We start from the raw sequence: 17725 nt of genomic DNA on the forward strand, positions 1-17725 counted from the left end.
GATCGGGTGCCACCTTAAATGCCTGGGGATTCAGGCGTCAGAGTGTGCTTGAGGACTCTATGGACTCCCGTACCGCAACCAACTGAATTGCTAAGGAACCTCAAATTTCCGCGTCGCGTTAAGGATTCGGTGTCTTCGCTCAGTATACGTCGCTGCGTGATCGCTGACAGGCCTTCTCGCTTCTCAATCTTCTGTGTCTGAACTGTTCAATACCCCCCCACTCCCATCATTTTGCGACAGACTTAGTGCCTGCGATCCTCCGCCATCGAGGCTGCTCAGTCAACATGGACGACCCGGCGACCCGTGTTCCCGCGCAGCTGGTACGTTAAGTTAATCCTTCGAATGAAGTGAATCAGTATGGAGCTTGAGCACTAACTCGACATCATGTTGACCACTCCAGCTGCCGCACATGCATCTGGTGTCGCGGCAACGCTACCCATTGATGCATATGATGCCTACAGACACTGTTGTCGAATACCTGCTCGGCGCAGCCAAGGTCGTGCGCGAACAGCAACCAATGCACTGGACCTTCCTCGATGCGCCTCAAGATGGGTCGGTTATGCTTACATGGCAGCCACTCAACCAACTCGGAACCAATTTCGCTAGTGATGGATATGTTTGGGCCGATGTCGAACAGGCCTTCACCTTTGATGCTCGTGGCTATGTACGTCAACATCACTCCCCATCCAGAGCTGCTCTGCGCGCAGACATATTGATCACTAACATAAGAACACAACAGACAGTCGAGATGTGGCTGCACCGTAGCGGATATCATCCTCCGAACGAATCCATGGCGATGCATTGCCGTCGCCGGTATCGTCTGCTGCCTCCGAAGGTTCCCAACCCCAACCTGCCCAACCCCGATCCCGCCTTGTGGATCGTCCACTACACGAGAGCACCTCCTCAAGACCACATTCCTGCAAGCCGGATTCCCGTCATACCTCAGGTGCAGAACATGCTAGCTCAGCGGCGCTTCTTGCAGAGCCAAGGCCAGCTTGCCCGCAAGGACTTCATGCTGCACGATCGGAACAACTGGCCCGCCATCAACTTCCCCCCACACATGGCGCCCCAGGGCTTCCCGCAGGTGCCTGGAGCTTACCCGAGTGCTATCGTCGGACGTCAGCCATTCTACCCTCCGCCCGGACCAGGCGTGCCGCCTCCCGCCGCTGCCCCGCCGGCCAAGGCCCCCCGCGGGCATCGTGCTTCTTCCACCGCGGTGAACGCTGCCACCACAGATTTTGCCCTGGAGGATGAAGACGTCTCGACTGGGGACATCATGGATCTCCTCACACCTCGCGAGATCAGTAAAGTGCGCTACACGCAACATCATGAGTGGATGGAGGAGATATTCGCTTCGCCTTATGCCATTAGTCAGATCACGCCCGTCTCTCTGGGCCTAGGCCGGAAAGGTGCACTCGAATCATTGACGGCCGGCTTCTTTGATGCACCGGTCGGACCTACCAACGGAGAAACAAAAGATGCCACCGCCACTTCGCAGGCTGAGAAGTTGGAACCCGCCAAGGCCGAGGAGTTCGCTGATCGGGTCGCTAAGAAGGTCGCGGATATGACGGCGGAGATTGAGAAGCTAAAAAAGCGCCACGCACGTCGAATGGAGAAGTTCAACCGCACCTCTCTCCTCAAGGACGCAGAACTCCGACTCCGGGAAGCCGCAGCGGATCCCGCAGAGACAGGCTCGGAGCCATGGAGATTGGAAGGTCGCCTGGTGCTTCCCTCGGAAGAGGATGACTCGCAGGCGGCTCACATTGAGAACCCAGCCAAGTACAAAGTTGACGATATTGTGCGGGACGTGGAGAAAGTGTGGCACAGGCAGATTGTGCCGGAGCCTCGAGTCTCTTGTGTGCAGAAAGGTGGTCTGCTCGAGAAAATCGAACCGGAGCAGAAGCCCGAGTCTCAACCTGAGGGGGACATTGATATGGAAAATGCCGACAGTCACTTTTTGGATCAGCTGGGCTCACCAGGAACAGCTCCAGGTGTCTCGTCAACAATCCAGGATGCCGGCCAGACTGGGCCAACACATGTTCCTAACCCGGCCGGCGCACCTGGAGCGGGTGGGGCAGTCCCACAACAGCCTCAACCGGCAGCGCACGTCCCTCAGCAGGGCCCCTCCACCTCTTTGGACATCGAAATGGATATGGGCGACCAGCAACCTGCGAGTGCCGCTGGGGAGACTGGAGACTGGGTGATGGTCAACGAAGAGAAGAAGGACCAGACTGTACCTGGCGAAAGCTCTTTACCTGGCGTCGATACTCCGGGCAGCGGCCTCCAAGGATTAACCCCCGGCAACGCAGGCAGTTCCGGGGACAATGGTCTGGACGGGGCCAACTTCGACTTTACCAACATGGACAGCGCTGGCGACGCACTCGCCGCATACACCGAGCAGAATGATGGGCTTGATCTTCCCGACCTGGAGAATTCCGCCTTCGGAGACGCTTTCCATGCGTCGGATAATGAAAATACCCACCATCACGATGCCGACGACATGTCCTAAGAGAGACGGCTGCCGACCTGGGTGTTTCGGGATTGTTCTAGATGTCTTGTAATGAATCGGTGCGGTGTTGTTGGTATGGTATTTAACCACTTGGTTTGGCGCTAAATTTGTTTCTTGTGGTCATCTTCCGGCCTTCCAAGCGCTGTCAGGTATAGGTCGAGGTGGAGACCGGTGTAGAGATAGGGATATGCCGTTGCTGTTGTCTCCTGGATCCGAATCAATAAGGTGACAGGCTCTCAAATCTACTTATAATCTTTTTCATATTCGTGATCTAAATGATCTCCCCGGTGCTCTACAGAAACTAAGACTGGTCTCTGGTATCCCAGGATAGTATTACTATGATATCCCACCTCAACAGCCATTCCGTATTCTCACATCATCAGCAGACTGTCAGAGATTCGTCGAGTAGAAAAGCAGCCCTCGTGCTACTCCTGGTGAGGTAGTTATTTCCACCTCAAGGCACACCGACGCCTCCAATATTAGGGTACAGCAGACCAGTCCGTCACATCGCCACATCACCAGCCACTGACCCTCAATTCGATTCTCCGTGTCAGTCATACCTCAAAGTCAAGGGAACGAACACCCCTTCTGAATATCATATTACTCCCCTGAACTTCAAGCCTAGAAGTTGAGAACCCCATTCCCCCATCACCGGGCCCGATCACCCGCAGATGCGCGGGTCAAGTGACCCCGTTCCCCGAGGACGCAGAACACACCAAACGTCCCAACTCTCACTCAGGAAACCCCCTCCAAACGATCTTTGAGAAGTTTAGGTCTGTCTTTAAGAGAAATGATATCCAGGGAAACTGCACCTCAGCGTGCGGGCTGTGCCACCAAATCTGAAACACACCCAGGTCCCCCAAATTTGAGGTTACTAGGTATTCCTGTGCCCAAGCCTGGGTATAAGAGTCCCGAGGCTGATCTGTTGGAGTGGTGCATAAGGTCGAGCAAATCCACCAGTTCTAAAGGCTCAGCCTAGTCTGAGCAAGCACAACCTCATATTACCGCTCTTGCTCTTGCTCTTGCTACCACATCTAGATCTACACCCTCATTCCTAGCCGCCGTGCGCTTTCTATACGCTATACGCTATACGAAAATCAAGTCGACGGTATACGTATACGTATACAGCAACGCGAACACGACACGCGATGTGCTTCACGGAATGCACCGAGGAGACCTGCAGCGTTTGTTTCAGGGATTACCGAAGCCGCAGCCGCAGCCACTCTCGTCACGGACACAGTAGCAGCAGCAGCAGTCCCATCCGCCCCCCACCGCGGTGCTACTCCCCGCGGCGTCGTCGTCTTGCGGCCGCTCCTGCTGCTCCCTCCTACACGACCGTCCGCAGAAGCCGGTCCCGGTGCCAGACCATCGAAGAATCCCTGATCCCCATTCGGGTGGAACGGCCGCGGCCGGCGTGGGTGGATGTGCGTTGTGCGTACCGGTGTGTCCCGGCGAGGGCGAGGGCGGTGGAATGTGTTGAGATCGCGGAGCCGGAGGAGTGTCTTGTTGTGGGTGGATGGGGGCGTTGTGGGCGGGTTTGGGAGGTGGAGGTGGAGAGGGAGAGAGAATGCGAGGTTGAGGTGGAGTATATTCCTGCTCGGTGTTAGATCGGGGGGGCTTGGGCCTCGCTGTGTTTTGTGATTGCTGAGGATATGGCCAGACGGTGTGTATGCGTGCTGTGGTTCTGCTTTGGGTTGTACTTATCTCTGGGGTGTTGTTTGTGTGTCGCATTGGGGGTTGTTGTTGTTGTTGTTGTTGTTGTTTGTCTGATGGTATACTTAGTCGGTTTGAGCTTTAGTTCTACAAGCACATGATTCACTCCACTGCCCCGATCACCGAAGGAGATTAAACTCCATCCCACCCATGGGATCGAGAGATTCTGCAAGCGGACAATGACTTCAACAGCTCACAGCCTCCAGCATCCGTCCATGCCCGCATGACGTCACTGCATTGGACTCTCGTACATACGCCATCGAGACAATCACATCACATCACTCACAAGATGTGCCACCGCATGAACCACTTCCCCGGCGAGGTTCGTCGGTCTTAAAACTCCACCGCTGATCGATCTGTGACATTATCTATCTGAATCCCGTGTTTCAGATCTCGACACAATACTACTCTACTCTACTCTACTCTACTCTACTCTACCTACCTCGAACAATCTGCAACTGACTGCCTTGCTCACATTGAGTGCTTACTACCTCTTTCAAACAAACAAGTAAATCTGTACGTCCAGGGAAGGAGCGATCTTATCTCGAACGTCATTTCGTTCCTGTTTCCTGCTTCCAAGCATCCGACCTCTACGCTCTCCAGTACAATCTCTTCTCTTATTGTATAGTCCCCCAAAAGACAAGTAACGACACTGAATAGTATCATGGCAATCATGTACGCAAGCCAGCCCTTCGAGCACTCTCGATGCATGTAGACTTTTCGCGCGGCTGACCGCTACCTCACTCAGGCACCGCAACATGTCCATCCGGGGCCGGAGGAACTCCGCGCCCAACCGGACCCGGTTCAGCTTCTCGACCCTGCGCGGCCATCAGCAGCCCGAGACCAGCCGGCGACTCAACCAGCTCATCAAGAACGAGAACGCGGCCATCGGCGCCCACGAGAAGGCCGGCCGGGAGCGCGTCTCCATCGCCAACCAGCTGTCCGACTGGGGCGAGTGGACGGAGGACGACGCCGTCTCGGACATCACGGACAAGCTCGCCGTCCTGATGGCGGAGATGGGCGAGCAGGAGGACAACTTCGCCCAGTACCTCGAGGAGTCGCGCGTGGTCCTGAAGCACATCCGGGACACCGAGAACTCGGTGCAACCGTCACGCGACCAGCGCGCCAAGATCGCCGACGAGATCCAGAAGCTCAAGTGGAAGGAGCCGCAGAGCAACCGGATCGATATCCTGGAGCAGGAGCTCGTCCGGGCCGAGGCGCAGAGTCTGGTGGCCGAGGCGCAGTTGACTAATGTGGTATGTTTTCCGAAACTTCCTTTCAAAGGAAAGGCTGAGAGAATATTGACTGCGAGGTGTATAGACTCGATCGAAGTTCAAGGAGGCGTACGATATACACCTGGCGGCGGTTATCGAGCGCGGAGAAAAGCAGATCCTGCTAGCCCGTCACGCACGCCGGTTGCTCAACCATCTAGATGACACTCCCGTCGTCCCTGGGGACTCCCCTCGGGAGTATGACCAGATTTCGGCCACAAGACAGGTCATCGAGGATGCTGAGAATGAACTTCGCGCGTGGGAGAGCAGCGCAGAGCCCATTCATACTTCAGCCGGGGACGCCCTGGACAGCACCCTTTTGCCACGGTCCGGTCGTGGCGTGCGTGACTCGCAAGGAGCTTATGCAGTTGAAACAACTGCCTCGGACTCCGTGCGAGATGTGAACGGTTCCGCAGAGGGGTCGTATGCCCAAGGAACTGGGGCGAACGGACATGCCCGTGACACCCCCGCCGAGCCGTATGCTAACGGCAACGACACTGGGGCAAATGGATATGCTCGCGAGACCCCCGCCGAGCCGTATGCGAACGGTCACGGTACTGAGGCATATCCTGATGCAGCCCACCGGGATACGTATGCTAATGGAACGGATCATGACCGCTACGTCGACGGTGCCGGCTCTGAGCTGTATGCTGACACCTCCGCCCCGGAGCCCGCAACTACCAATGCTGCTGAAGAACGCTATACCACCGGTACAGCCCAAGACCCAGCCGTTATCAGTGGGACTGAAGCGCAGTCCAGCAGTATTCCTGCTCCAGAGAAGTACACTAGTGAGGAAGTCCAGGGCCAGACTGCTAACGGGGTTGTTTCCGAACCCGTTGGCAAGACCAGCGAAGACCTGCCGCGGACATCAGATGACCTGCAGTCGGCGCATATCTCTCGTGGCTCTGAGATTCCCTATGTATCGAGCCCTATTCCTGCGCATCCAGTTGCCGTTCCGATTTGATTCTCAGCTGTTCATGTTCGGTTTGGATTTTGGGTCTCTTGCATGTCTTAAGTTCTGTTACTATGAGAATGACGGTTTAGGTCGGGTCAGCGAACAAGAAGATGAAAAAGGTAAACATAGATTGAGTTTGCTCCGGTAGTTGATTCTGTATAAGTAGCAATGCGATTATTGACCTTGCGTTTGTGAAAAGACCAGTAAATTTTAGTAGATTTAAGTAGGAAGTTAGCACATAGTTGCTTGCTGTGGATCAGTTAGACGGTAAACAGCACGTGATCCAGGCGGCCAGCGTGACGCGGACGGAGGGATTGGAGCTCCCACTCCCAGCATCATCAATCATCAGAGCTCCCGAGCTGCATCTGCCTTCTCTTATCTCATACTTCTCCATCCTCCCTCCGCCATTTGCCGTGTCCTTTCTTCCTCACCCCCCGTCTTGCCATTCATTTCGAACTCAACAACCATCCCTCGCACATCATGGATAAATTGGTCGCCCAATACACGCGGGCGCCGCACCAGAATGAGTTCTACTCCGAGCAAGAACAGCGTGATCTCACCGAGAGCCTTCCACCTCTGTCCTTGAAGTTCAGCCTTCCCCCCGTCGATAATGTGAGCACTGTGCCGTCAGACTCCGCGTGCTATTTGGGCCTCCCTCTCTTGGTGGACGTCGATACGAACTATGTTCGGAGTCGACGCCGCCGCCGCTGCCGCCGCCCGAATAGACACTATGAATTGTCCCTCCCCTCACGGAGTCCACGATCGACCAGCTAACCCCAGAATCCAGTCCAGAGCCTTCCTCCGTGCCATGACCGATGACCACTCGAACCCCAGCTGCCCCATCAAACTTGCCCACGGGACGACGACGCTGGCTTTCCGGTTCCAGGGCGGAATTGTATGCCGTCATTCTTCACCAGTTTCCACATCCTTTGCCTCGAGAGAATGATGACTGACGGAATTTTTTTTGCCACAAGATCGTCGCGACCGATTCCAGAGCCACCGCTGGAAACTGGATCGCCAGTCAGACAGTGAAGAAGGTTATCCCTGTTTCGCGGTTGAGTCGCGGCGAAGATAAGCCGACGAACGAGCCGACTCCGGGTCTGCTGGGGACCATGGCTGGTGGTGCTGCTGTACGTGTTGCCCGGTTTGCGAGACTTTTTTGGCAGTGCAAAATGCTGACGACATGCGCTTGCCGTCCAGGATTGTCAATATTGGTTGAGATATCTGAGCCAGCAATGCACACTTCACGGTAGGTTTCCCCCCTCTCTTTTCTCGGAGGCACAACCACTAACCTTTCGGGCTGCATAGAAATCCGACACAAGCGCCGTATCACCGTCGCCGCGGCCTCGAAAATCCTCGCCAACCTAACATACGCGTACAAGGGGATGGGTCTGAGCATGGGAACGATGTTAGCCGGCGTACGTTTTAGCCCATCATCCCCCTCCGGCCCCCCTTTGCCCCAACCATATCCCTTTAACCCATGGGGTCATGCTCTAACACTTTTGAACCGGATATAGATGACCCCGCAAGAAGGCCCCGCCCTCTACTACATCGACTCCGACGGCACCCGGCTGGCCGGCAACCTCTTCTGCGTCGGCTCCGGCCAGACCTTCGCCTACGGCGTGCTGGACGCCAACTACCGGTACGACCTGACCGAGCAGGAGGCCCTCGAGCTCGGCCGCCGCAGTATCCTGGCCGCCATGCACCGCGACGCCTACTCCGGTGGCTTCATCAACCTGTACCACGTCAAGGAGGAAGGCTGGGTCCACCACGGCTTCAACGACATGAACCCCATATTCTGGAAGACGAAGCTGGAGAAGGGCGAGTTCTCGAACGTCACGTCGGAGTTGTAGGTCGGTCTATAGAATAGGATGGGTCGGTGGGTGGCTACCTAGTAGATAGATTTAGGCTCTCTAGGCAGGTTTACCCAACCCCCCGCGCTCTTGAGTGGTAGTTCTTTTTTCCGGTCTTTTGTATGGGGTGTCAATAACTTTATGAAATGGTCAAACTTTGATACTTCTGTCGGCTTGCTTTTCTGGGTTCTGGGTATGGAAGTGAAACCGTAGTTATTCCCAAACTGGCTTAGGGTAGCAGGTTTGCCGGCTAGGGTGTGTACTTTTCCAGAGGGAAGATGATAGCCTGGAGACGAATAGCGTAACAGACAGACATGCCCCACGATAGAGATTAGGTACCTACTTCATAGCGACTAATCCGTATGTCACACCCAACCATAGAGGTTGAACAGAAAGGAAAGAAAAGAAAAGAAAAGAAAAATCTTATTCACAGCAACATGCACTACATAACAGATCCATACCGTATGTGTGAGTGTGGTGAAGTAGCATACAAACGTTCGTCTCCAAGAACCAAGCAGAAATTAAAAAAGTTGCTGAAATACGCCCATCTATGACAAAATAAAAAGGAAAACAAAATACGACAATCAATGCTTTTTTTTGTGGGAGGGATTTAAAAAAGACACATTCTGTCCTAGCGGGCCGGGGCTGGCGGCAGGCGGCTGGCGACCTAGTTATCCACCCGGAATTTCATCCGGATACCCATGGCAGCGAGTTCGACGTCCAGGTACCGCAGCACACCCGGCACGGCGACGACGGTGACGTTATCGCCGCCGACGTAGCGACGGCCGTCCCCGTCCTCCCAGACGAGGGCGCGGGAGTCATCGAAGACGGCCTCGCGGGCGCAGCGACGGCAGCGGACGAGGCCGGACAGGCCGCTGGGGCCGTGGTGGTCTTTGGTGCTGCTGGCGGACTGGGAGGAAGCGGCCTTGGCGGCGGCGATGCGGGCCTTGCTGGAGCCGGCGGCGGAGGCGACGACCTGGGTGGAGAGGAAGGAGCCGCAGTCGCGGCAGATCCAGGAGCGGGTGGAGTCGGAGCAGTTCATGAGACGGTCCTGCAGGAGGAAGGCGGCGCCGTGGGCGATCAGCGAGTCGCGCTCCATCTCGCCGACACGGATACCACCGCCCTTGGCACGGCCCTTGACGGGCTGGCCGGTCAGGTTGTTGACGGGGCCCGTGGTGCGGACCTGGAACTTGTCGTTGACCATGTGACGCAGACGCTGGTAGTGGACCACGCCGATGAAGATGTCCGCCGCGAACTCCTTGCCCGTGATCCCGCTGTACAGGGGCTCGTTGCCGAAGTAGTTGTACCCGGCCTTGCGGAGCTGCTGCCCGAAGTAGTCCACCGCCGTGTTCTCCTCGGAGAACTGGAACGGCGTGCAGTCTTGCGGGTGGCCGTGGAGGGCACCGGCCTTACCGGCCATGGATTCGACCATCTGGGCGATTGTCATACCTGTGTGGAAGAGCGGTTAGATGAATGTTGAGGAAGGGGTGTAAAAGGTCAGGGGGAGGGGGAAGAGCTTACGGGAAGGGAAAGCGTGAGGGTTGATGATCAGGTCGGGCTGGATGCCACTTTCGGAGAAGGGCATGTCCACCGCGGGCCAGAGCTGCGAGCAAACACCCTTCTGTCCGTGACGAGAGGAGAACTTGTCACCGATGATCGGCTTACGGGGAATGCGGTACTTGACGCTGATCGATTGGCAGGGCTCGACACCGGATTCGGCTCCCAGGATGCGCAGGCTATCGATGTATCCTTCTTCCGCGTCCTTGTACTTCACGAAGTGGGTGACGCCATCCACGTTCACGTACGAGTCGCTGGCGGCGTCATACCGCACGTTGTGCCACGCCGCAACATAGCTGCCTTCCTTGACTCGGGCGCCAATGTGAGGCAGACCGTCTTCATCGAGGGTGGCACGCCACTCGGCCTTGATCTGGTCACCGGGGGCAAAACCGAAGAGCTTGGTGATCTCACGGCGGGACTTGCCGCGGCGGGAGTCGTTGTCGTCAAGGCCATGGACCTTGGTCTTGTAAATCGTACCGTGACCGAAACCACGTTCGTGAGAGGATTTGTTGATGATCATAGCGTCGTCCATGTCGTAACCGGTGTAGGAGATAATAGCAACAATAGCGTTCGTACCGTTGGGGAAGTTGTCCAGACCGTAGGCGTTGTAGAGCGGCGACCGCACGATCGGGGTCTGACCTGTCTGCAACCGGTACAGCTTGTTGTCGGTGCGGTAATCGATCGCAGTACCAGGCGTACCCATTGTCTGTTTGCTCATCTGACACTGGTACATGTTACGAGGCGATTGGTTCTGATCGGAGAATGGCGTCATATTGGCGACAATGGAGAACATGTTCGTGGGAGTGAACTCGATGTGAGTGGAAACACCCGAGATAAGATCGTTGGGCATGCAGGCAATCTCCATGAAGGGCTGCTCGAATGGGCCGACGTAGTCGAGCTTGCCCAGGGGCAGGTACTTGACGGGTCTGAACATTCTGGCGGCTTGCGAGAACATGTAGATACCAGGATACTGACCGCCATTGGAGTTGGGGACGTAGCCGATCTCCAGCTCGAGAGGGATACGGTCGTCTCCTGCCACCTTCCAGCGTCTTAGCGTGTTGGCAATTGCGCCGGCCTGCTTGGGGGAGCAGTATCCAATAACGCGTCCGTCCAGCTGGACAGTCACGCTCTCCTCCACAGAAACAGACGACTCAGAACGAACACCCAACTGCACCAGTACCTTGGGAATCTTTGATACATCAACGTCACTAGTGGCGATCAAGCACTTGTGCGCAAGATGGTTAAGCAGACCACAAGGAGCTCCATCAGGAGTGTGTACAGGGCAGAAGAAACCCCAACTCTCAGGCAACAGCTTACGGACCGTGGTGGTCTTGAGCTGTGCGAAGAAGCTACCTCTGTGAATCATGCGGAAGTGACTGATGAACCGGTAGAAGTTGATCTTTTCTGCCATGACAGTGTAACCGGATGCCTGCTGTAAATCAAGACCAGTGGGACTGACCAGGTTACCGGTGGAAAGGAAATATTCAAGAGCTCCTCCGATGTTCTCGTTGGACCGCTTCACAACCTTGCTGAGGAAGTCCCTCTCGAATGCGGAGTCGGTGAACTTGGCTCCGCTGTTGCGGTTGGACCAGTCCCTGAGAATTGGGCTGAAAGACCTCACCCATTCCTCGAGCCTTTCCTTGAGAAGCATTCCGTAGAGGAAACCACCAAGAAGGATTTCTTGGTTGGAGACCGCATCCGGATTGTCCGGAGCGCAATCTCCGGCAACCAATGCATAGAGCTTTCGAATCATGAACAGGATCATCTTGAACTTGTCGTAATCCTGGGTTTCGGTGACGTTGTGGCAGCCCAGGTGGGGGAGGACAACCTTGCGGAGGAACTCGGTACCAGCATCTTCGTTGGACATGTCGGCCGCGACTCCAAGAACAGGCTTGAACTTCTCTCCGAGATATGATCGGCAGGCCGAGCGGCTGTGCTTGTTGTATGCCTTGTATGTCCGAAGCAGCAACTCCACACGATCCGTGATAAATGTGTTCTTGATGCCCTCAGACGAGGCGCCGCCCACGATTCCCTCGAAGATTTCGCGATCGTTTGTCTCCACCAAGGCCTTGAGGATCATCATCACCGGGATGAGGTACTCGTTCTTTCTCCAGGAGAAACGGAAGGTCAGGTTGCCGTCGGTCAAGTAGTGTAGAGAGTTCGTTTGCGATGTCTGATCTGGCCTTACGGACCGGATCTGGATACCGTATTTGGTGTATGTGTGGCCACGCTTGACGAAGGAACCACGGATGATCGCCATGGGGTAGTTTCGCTTTCCGACCACCAGCATTCGAATGAGCTTCTCGTTTCCGTTGACAATGAAATAACCACCCAGCTCCTCCGATTCTTCCTTGTGCTCGACGAGTTCATGAGGGGTCGCCTTCTCGAGATGGCATCGGTTGGTCTGCCAGCGTGGTCAGTAACTGCGGACCGTCACCGGACACACAAAGTCCAGCTTGTCGTCAACTTACCCTCAGCATAATGGGGACCTGGCCCAATTCTCGGACCGACTCCATCCAATCGCCATTGTTGACCTGCCACTCGATGCGAGCGCGCAGCTTCCCGCGATACGTCGCGTGTCTCTCACGGCATTCCGAGGGATAGATATTGCGGTTGCGAGTCGCGAACTTGTTGGTAGGGGGCAGTGCGGGCTTCTCGAGAAAAACTTCACTGATCCGAACGTTGAGCCGGTTGCGTCTCGGAGCCTTGCGGCCCTCCGCAATGCGAGCCTTCTTCTGTTCGGGGGTCTCAGCATCGCCGTCGAGAAAGGTCTTGGTGCCAATGTCCTTCAGGGCCTCTTCCAGGGTCTTGGAACCGTCGAAGAGCGCATTGAAAGAATCGACGTGCGGCCGGATGGAGGCGGCCAACGCTGGGTATGCGGTATGGTCGGTGGGAGGGTTCCTGAAGAGCTTCTCCCGCTTCAGGGTATCGTAGTTGACAGACCAATTGGTGTCTGTCGCCGCTGTGGGAGCCATGGTGAGAGAAGCGTCTGGCGCAGTAGAAGCGCTCTTTGATAATACCCAGAAGACTGGAGTGAGACCCCAAGTTCAGTCTGAGGAACGGACGAAGCCTCATCCTCGACCGACGGGGAAATTTTTCGAGGTGGACCCGACGGACAGATATCATCACGTGCTGATAGCCGTACAGGTAGATACTTGGTGGCCTGAGGCATATATCACGGGACTGAGGGGAAGGGCAGAAAGTGCTGGCAGAAAATGCAGACCGCCATTCGCATCACGGGACTAACGCACGGGACAGAAGTTCCGCCTTACCACCTTAGGCAACAAGGCAAAGAGCACCTGGCATGCCGGGCCCGGGCGGGGCCTCTTCATAGCCAGACAATCAATCAATGCCAATCAATCAATCCACAATCGATGGCGGCGGCGGACCCATCCTCCGTCGTCATTGATGGTGGTGCTTTTAGTATGGAACTATCGATTCGAGGTCGAGTCTAAGTGGACGCCAGCCTGCTGGATGTTCCCAGTTCCTGCGCTGATGGAGTATTTTGTCTCCTGGGTTTTTCGAACAGTCAGAGAGATAAGCCAAAGGGATGATTTGAGACTGACTTCGTACTGTACATACAGTCAGTCTTGGTCCTTTTGGCGACAATTATACCGAGTACGAGAAGCCCGTCGCCGACATGAGCGAACAGGGTGACCGGCCATTGTTTTATTAATCTGTTTAATCTTAGCTAACAAATGCTCCCGGGAATTGCCGTCATTCCTTTGGATACATTTCCCACGCTGGCTACTTCTTAGTCACTGACCGGCCTCACTAGCTAACTAATCGCAGAATTATCAGTCTGCTTAAAGTTAAGGTAACTTACAGCTTATGGTTAGTCGGAATGTCGTTCATCTTCACCGATCAACTCTTTTGAAAGGAAAAAAAAAAGCTGCGACTGGAAGATAGGCCGTCATACTACTCTGAGCATTCGAGCAGAGTTCTGACAGACTTGACACAGGCACAGACACCGACACCGACCTGACAGGAGACTGACTGACTGGGCAGGACCAGGACTACCTTACCTTAGTTCACTAGTACGTACTGTACTGCCTGCACTAGAGAGAGAGCACTGACTAGTAGGCGCTCCCCTCCCTCCCTCACCCTCCCTCCTTCTTCTCCAGCCGCGGCGGCGGCGGCGGCGGCGCAGGCGCAAGAGCGAACGGTCATGCGTGCACATACTCGTACTTAGTAGATCGATCCATCCATCAACGCTGCTCGGTCTCACCACAACGCGGGAAGGAAAAAAGAATAAGGCTTCAGAAGAAGAAATTATTCTTATTACTTCCCTCTGTCACTACACCCGCCTTGAGGCTTGTCCAGAAAACTTGGAAACTTGCCGCCTTTATCGGTGCTTAGTGAATTTTACTTTCTTCTTTTCCCACCAGCCTTGACCCTCTACAACAATAATAATACGACAACAACATAACAATCTGCCGCAGTCTGGCGAAATCCCGACTTGCATTTTCAGGTCACAGGTTGTTGCTCTTCTACGCCGTTCTCTTCTCGTCTTCATATCCTTACGGTTCTTCTGCTCGCTGCGACTGACTTCTACCATCCTACTCCTTTTCTTCTCCTCTGTTTTGTTGGAACACGGCGGCTCTCCCTTCGAACGGCAATCCCCACCCCACGGTGTCCCAGCACCTTAGCACACCGTACACAACGTCCGTGTGTCCTTGGAAACTCGATATCACCGCCCACACCCCGGTTGTCGATCGCCCACCAGCCGAGCCCAGCTGCAGTCTTCCACTTGCTCTTTTCGCAACACAACTTCTAAGGAGATTCCGACCACCACTTTTCCTTCTCAACTTCTCACTACCAATATGGCGGGTATCTTTCGAACGATCTATGACTGGCTTCTGAGGATGTTCTGGTAAGTGGGCCGTCGCCGCCCCCCTCCCCGACTAAGTAAATCGGTTTCTCCCCGGAGATGGTCCCTCCATCCTGCGGCCCGTCCCCCGCCGAGAAGGCATAGGATGATTTGCTAAGATCACTTTTATATGATGCCTCTGTAGGGCAACGGAGATGGATGTCACCATGATTGGGCTCCAAAATGCAGGAAAGTCTTCTTTGTTGCGTGTTCTTGCGGTATGTCTTGGCCATCATGACCCAGCCGAAACTATCGCTAATCACATTCACAGGGCGGCGAGTTCACTGTAGAGTAAGTCCGACCGCATCAGGCCTGGTTCAAAGATGGCGCAGAGTTAGCCGATCGCTAATGCACACTGGTAGTTCGATCCCCACCATTGGGTTCAACACAAAGCGTGTCCAAAAAGGACATGTGACTCTGAAGTGGTGGGTACCCTGCTCTGGTATCGAGCTGTCGCATAAGTCGTCAGTGTTGCGGCTAATATTCTGTGCAGCTGGGATCTGGGGGGCCAGCCGCGATTCCGACCGATGTGGGAGCGGTATTGTCGAGGCGTTAATGCGATCGTGTAAAGCATCCTTCTCTCCTAGACGTCAACGTCAGGCGATGGACGTCACTGACTCTCACCATTTAGTTACATTGTGGATGCGGCAGATCGCGCCGCTCTGCCAGTCGCGACGGAAGAGTTGCATGACCTGATGAAAAAGTCCACGCTCGATGGAATCCCCCTCCTCGTGCTGGGGAATAAATCGGATCTCCCCAATAAGTTGTCGGTGGATGATCTGATCGAAGCGATGGACCTGAAATCCATTACCCACCGGGAGGTGAGCTGCTATGGTATCAGCGCAAAAGAAGAAACCAACCTCGATGCAGTTCTGCATTGGTTGATCGCTCGTGCCAGCCGGTAGGAGTTGACTGATCCGAGGATGGCACCCGAGGGAAATGAGCGAGTGATCGAGATTGGAGATCGTAGACTGCAGCCGTTGTTCGCGGCTGGCGGCCTAGTTGTAACGATGTGAACGTTTTTTGTGAGCCAGGCACATTGTTCGAATTCTAGCGAAGCTTTCTGTTTCATGGATGTTATGTTAATGAGATAGTCTTTGGAGTTGTTGCTGCATATCTTGCATGTAATCTATCATCATATCGAAGAGAGCAGACCATCGATCGAGAAGACCGGTGCGGTGACCAGCCCACCCCAACTCCAGAAAGAGATCTGAGGTGGAGAATGTGTATGGTGCGTGAGAGATGTAGAATCTGGTGATGCGCCTCGGTTTGATCCAAGTATAGAAGGTTGATTCAAGTATAGAAGGGAAAGACGTAGAGAGCGCCGTCAGTCGCGCACTTCACTGCGCCAGGCACATTGCAATAACTGGAACATCGGCTCTTGTTGATTGAAGGGCATGACATTCTTCTTATTTAGAACATTAAAGAGAATGTTGATCGAGGGGAAATGAGGGAGTAGGGGGGGGGGGGAGAAGGAAAGAAACAACAACAGGGCAAACCAAACAAAAAAAGGTCAGACACGCACGCACGCACACAGACCAAGTGATGCGTTGGCATTGCAGCTGCGAAGACGGGAAGTAAGCAAGCCCTTCCCATGTCTTTCTAGCAAATCCTAGCCCCCGCCAACAGGGTCCAGCGAAGGTTCAGTGGCCCTTGTGCGATTGCGCGCTGTCATCGCACGGCACTTGTGATTAGGATGTGGGTGATTGATTCATAATGGGGTGGGGGTGGTTAGTATTCTTTGAAGTTGTGTTCATTAGCTAGGTACCTAACGTTAGTATAGAGTCGTCATCATTCAGACTTGACTGGATTAAAGTAGTCCCCTCTCATTTGAGCTATAATGATCAAGATGGTGAGTGAGTAAGCTTATGTGTACTTGCACTAAATTAAGCATAGACTTGTATGTAGTGAGCGTCGCTGTATCGGTCTAATTCTTCCTCTTCGCCCGTTGTAGAACGGCTGCCTACTACAGATCCATACCGGTATACCGGGATTTGGAATGGCACACGGAGTACGGAGAGATGCCAGCGATTCGTTTGGGCCCAACAAACTCGGTAAAATCACTGACTGCACTGCCACTTGGGTGCATCAAAGCTTCTTCCATATTCCGTAACTTGGCATTCACTTTACTGACACTACAGTACACTGTACGTTGCAGGACGTCGGCGTAAATACTGCTATGGATCCCAGTGCTCTGGTTTCTGCTCTGGTCTGGTCTGCCTTGCGGTGGATGATATCATGCCGAGACAGCACAGCCTCAAAAAAGTGTGTTGGAGGTGTCCGTCCACGGTACGGAGTAGTGCGAATCGAATGGGTAATTTACTCGTGGCACCGGGATCACGAGATGTAAGCTTGAGAGAGTAAGCTCGTGATGTGATGTTGACTTGAACTTGTAGTTGTTCTGCCATGCAACTGGGAATCTTTGTTTCCATCCGACCGTTGATTGCTGGTGGCGGTCACCCGAGGTATCCGATGCCATGCTAGAAAACCGTACTGGACATAGTGTACATAGTAAGGTATGGCAAGCAGGCACCAAAATTGATTTCGAATGAGGTCGAATAAGGTGTGAAGAAGGGCGAAAGGATCAAGGATTATTAGTGTGAAGGTGAGGAGAGATGGATCTAGTCTAGAAGAATAAGACGGACTTCATTGTAGTTTTTAGTGTGTACAAAATTATGCAGTTGTTGGTCCCCACATGCGGTGATGAGGTGTGGCTGAATCTATGGTGCATACATATAAGTTACGATAAGGTACAGTACCAGTAGTATACGGCGGTCGTTGGGAGCAACGATGACCTCGGGTGACTTCATTACTCAGGGTGCTCTTGCGAAAAGGAAAAATCTCGATGGGACTCGAATTGATTCAATTTCACAGTCGATGATGCTACCATTCAATCTCTGACTTATTCATGTTTCAATTTTAGAAAGGCCAAGAAGAGGAGGAACCTGACTAGTTCTAACTTCTCCAAGGCTTCCCCCCCCCCCCCCCCCCCCCCCC

General features: G+C 54.3%; 6 protein-coding genes across 6 annotated transcripts; 4 read left to right on the forward strand and 2 right to left on the reverse strand.

Moving 5' to 3' along the window:
* The first annotated feature begins 137 nt into the window (after positions 1-137).
* On the forward strand, positions 138-2751 carry BO66DRAFT_342582 (uncharacterized protein). The gene is made up of 3 exons (XM_025644466.1): positions 138-320; positions 401-664; positions 740-2751. Exons 1-3 carry the CDS (start codon positions 285-287, stop codon positions 2507-2509), a joined length of 2070 nt encoding a protein of 689 aa, XP_025507197.1. The 5' UTR covers positions 138-284; the 3' UTR covers positions 2510-2751.
* Positions 2752-3263: 512 nt separating this feature from the next.
* Positions 3264-4330, reverse strand: BO66DRAFT_388954 (uncharacterized protein). Its single transcript, XM_025646684.1, has one exon. It carries the CDS (start codon positions 4238-4240, stop codon positions 3701-3703), a length of 540 nt encoding a protein of 179 aa, XP_025507198.1. The 5' UTR covers positions 4241-4330; the 3' UTR covers positions 3264-3700.
* Positions 4331-4980: 650 nt separating this feature from the next.
* On the forward strand, positions 4981-6457 carry BO66DRAFT_435321 (Eisosome component PIL1/LSP1 family protein; the record flags this gene model as incomplete). Its single annotated transcript, XM_025650839.1, has 2 exons — positions 4981-5478; positions 5543-6457. 2 exons carry the CDS (start codon positions 4981-4983, stop codon positions 6455-6457), a joined length of 1413 nt encoding a protein of 470 aa, XP_025507199.1.
* Positions 6458-6796: 339 nt separating this feature from the next.
* On the forward strand, positions 6797-8472 carry pre2 (proteasome core particle subunit beta 5). The gene is made up of 6 exons (XM_025646685.1): positions 6797-7060; positions 7236-7343; positions 7423-7578; positions 7649-7697; positions 7757-7866; positions 7966-8472. The coding sequence occupies exons 1-6, from the start codon at positions 6929-6931 to the stop codon at positions 8299-8301; spliced, it is 891 nt and encodes a 296-aa protein (XP_025507200.1). The 5' UTR covers positions 6797-6928; the 3' UTR covers positions 8302-8472.
* A 65-nt stretch (positions 8473-8537) lies between these two features.
* BO66DRAFT_426330 (DNA-directed RNA polymerase I core subunit RPA135) lies at positions 8538-12897 on the reverse strand. The gene is made up of 3 exons (XM_025650282.1): positions 12330-12897; positions 9823-12262; positions 8538-9750 (listed from the first exon to the last, which is right to left on the reverse strand). Exons 1-3 carry the CDS (start codon positions 12831-12833, stop codon positions 8969-8971), a joined length of 3726 nt encoding a protein of 1241 aa, XP_025507201.1. The 5' UTR covers positions 12834-12897; the 3' UTR covers positions 8538-8968.
* A 1784-nt stretch (positions 12898-14681) lies between these two features.
* BO66DRAFT_315007 (ADP-ribosylation factor-like protein) lies at positions 14682-15633 on the forward strand (the record flags this gene model as incomplete). The annotated part of the gene is made up of 6 exons (XM_025643456.1): positions 14682-14731; positions 14874-14946; positions 15000-15019; positions 15091-15153; positions 15222-15293; positions 15360-15633. 6 exons carry the CDS (start codon positions 14682-14684, stop codon positions 15631-15633), a joined length of 552 nt encoding a protein of 183 aa, XP_025507202.1.
* Between the last annotated feature and the right edge of the window lie 2092 nt (positions 15634-17725).

This window comes from Aspergillus aculeatinus (assembly GCF_003184765.1).
Source record: "Aspergillus aculeatinus CBS 121060 unplaced genomic scaffold BO66scaffold_7, whole genome shotgun sequence".
In the NCBI taxonomy this organism is placed as follows: domain Eukaryota; kingdom Fungi; phylum Ascomycota; class Eurotiomycetes; order Eurotiales; family Aspergillaceae; genus Aspergillus; species Aspergillus aculeatinus.

What these genes read in the sequence shown, in the direction of transcription:
- BO66DRAFT_342582 (XM_025644466.1), top strand. Translation starts at nt 285, where the DNA reads ATGGACGACCCGGCGACCCGTGTTCCCGCGCAGCTG. An exon ending in CCCGTGTTCCCGCGCAGCTG is followed by an intron (nt 321 to 400) that starts GTACGTTAAGTT and finishes TGACCACTCCAG; the next exon opens with CTGCCGCACATGCATCTGGT. An exon ending in CCTTTGATGCTCGTGGCTAT is followed by an intron (nt 665 to 739) that starts GTACGTCAACAT and finishes AGAACACAACAG; the next exon opens with ACAGTCGAGATGTGGCTGCA.
- BO66DRAFT_388954 (XM_025646684.1), bottom strand. Translation starts at nt 4,240, where the DNA reads ATGCGACACACAAACAACACCCCAGAGATAAGTACAACCCAAAGCAGA.
- pre2 (XM_025646685.1), top strand. Translation starts at nt 6,929, where the DNA reads ATGGATAAATTGGTCGCCCAATACACGCGGGCGCCGCACCAGAATGAG. An exon ending in GCCTTCCCCCCGTCGATAAT is followed by an intron (nt 7,061 to 7,235) that starts GTGAGCACTGTG and finishes CCCAGAATCCAG; the next exon opens with TCCAGAGCCTTCCTCCGTGC. An exon ending in TCCGGTTCCAGGGCGGAATT is followed by an intron (nt 7,344 to 7,422) that starts GTATGCCGTCAT and finishes TTTTGCCACAAG; the next exon opens with ATCGTCGCGACCGATTCCAG.
- BO66DRAFT_426330 (XM_025650282.1), bottom strand. Translation starts at nt 12,833, where the DNA reads ATGGCTCCCACAGCGGCGACAGACACCAATTGGTCTGTCAACTACGAT. An exon ending in AGGTCCCCATTATGCTGAGG is followed by an intron (nt 12,263 to 12,329) that starts GTAAGTTGACGA and finishes CCACGCTGGCAG; the next exon opens with ACCAACCGATGCCATCTCGA. An exon ending in CCCTCACGCTTTCCCTTCCC is followed by an intron (nt 9,751 to 9,822) that starts GTAAGCTCTTCC and finishes TCTTCCACACAG; the next exon opens with GTATGACAATCGCCCAGATG.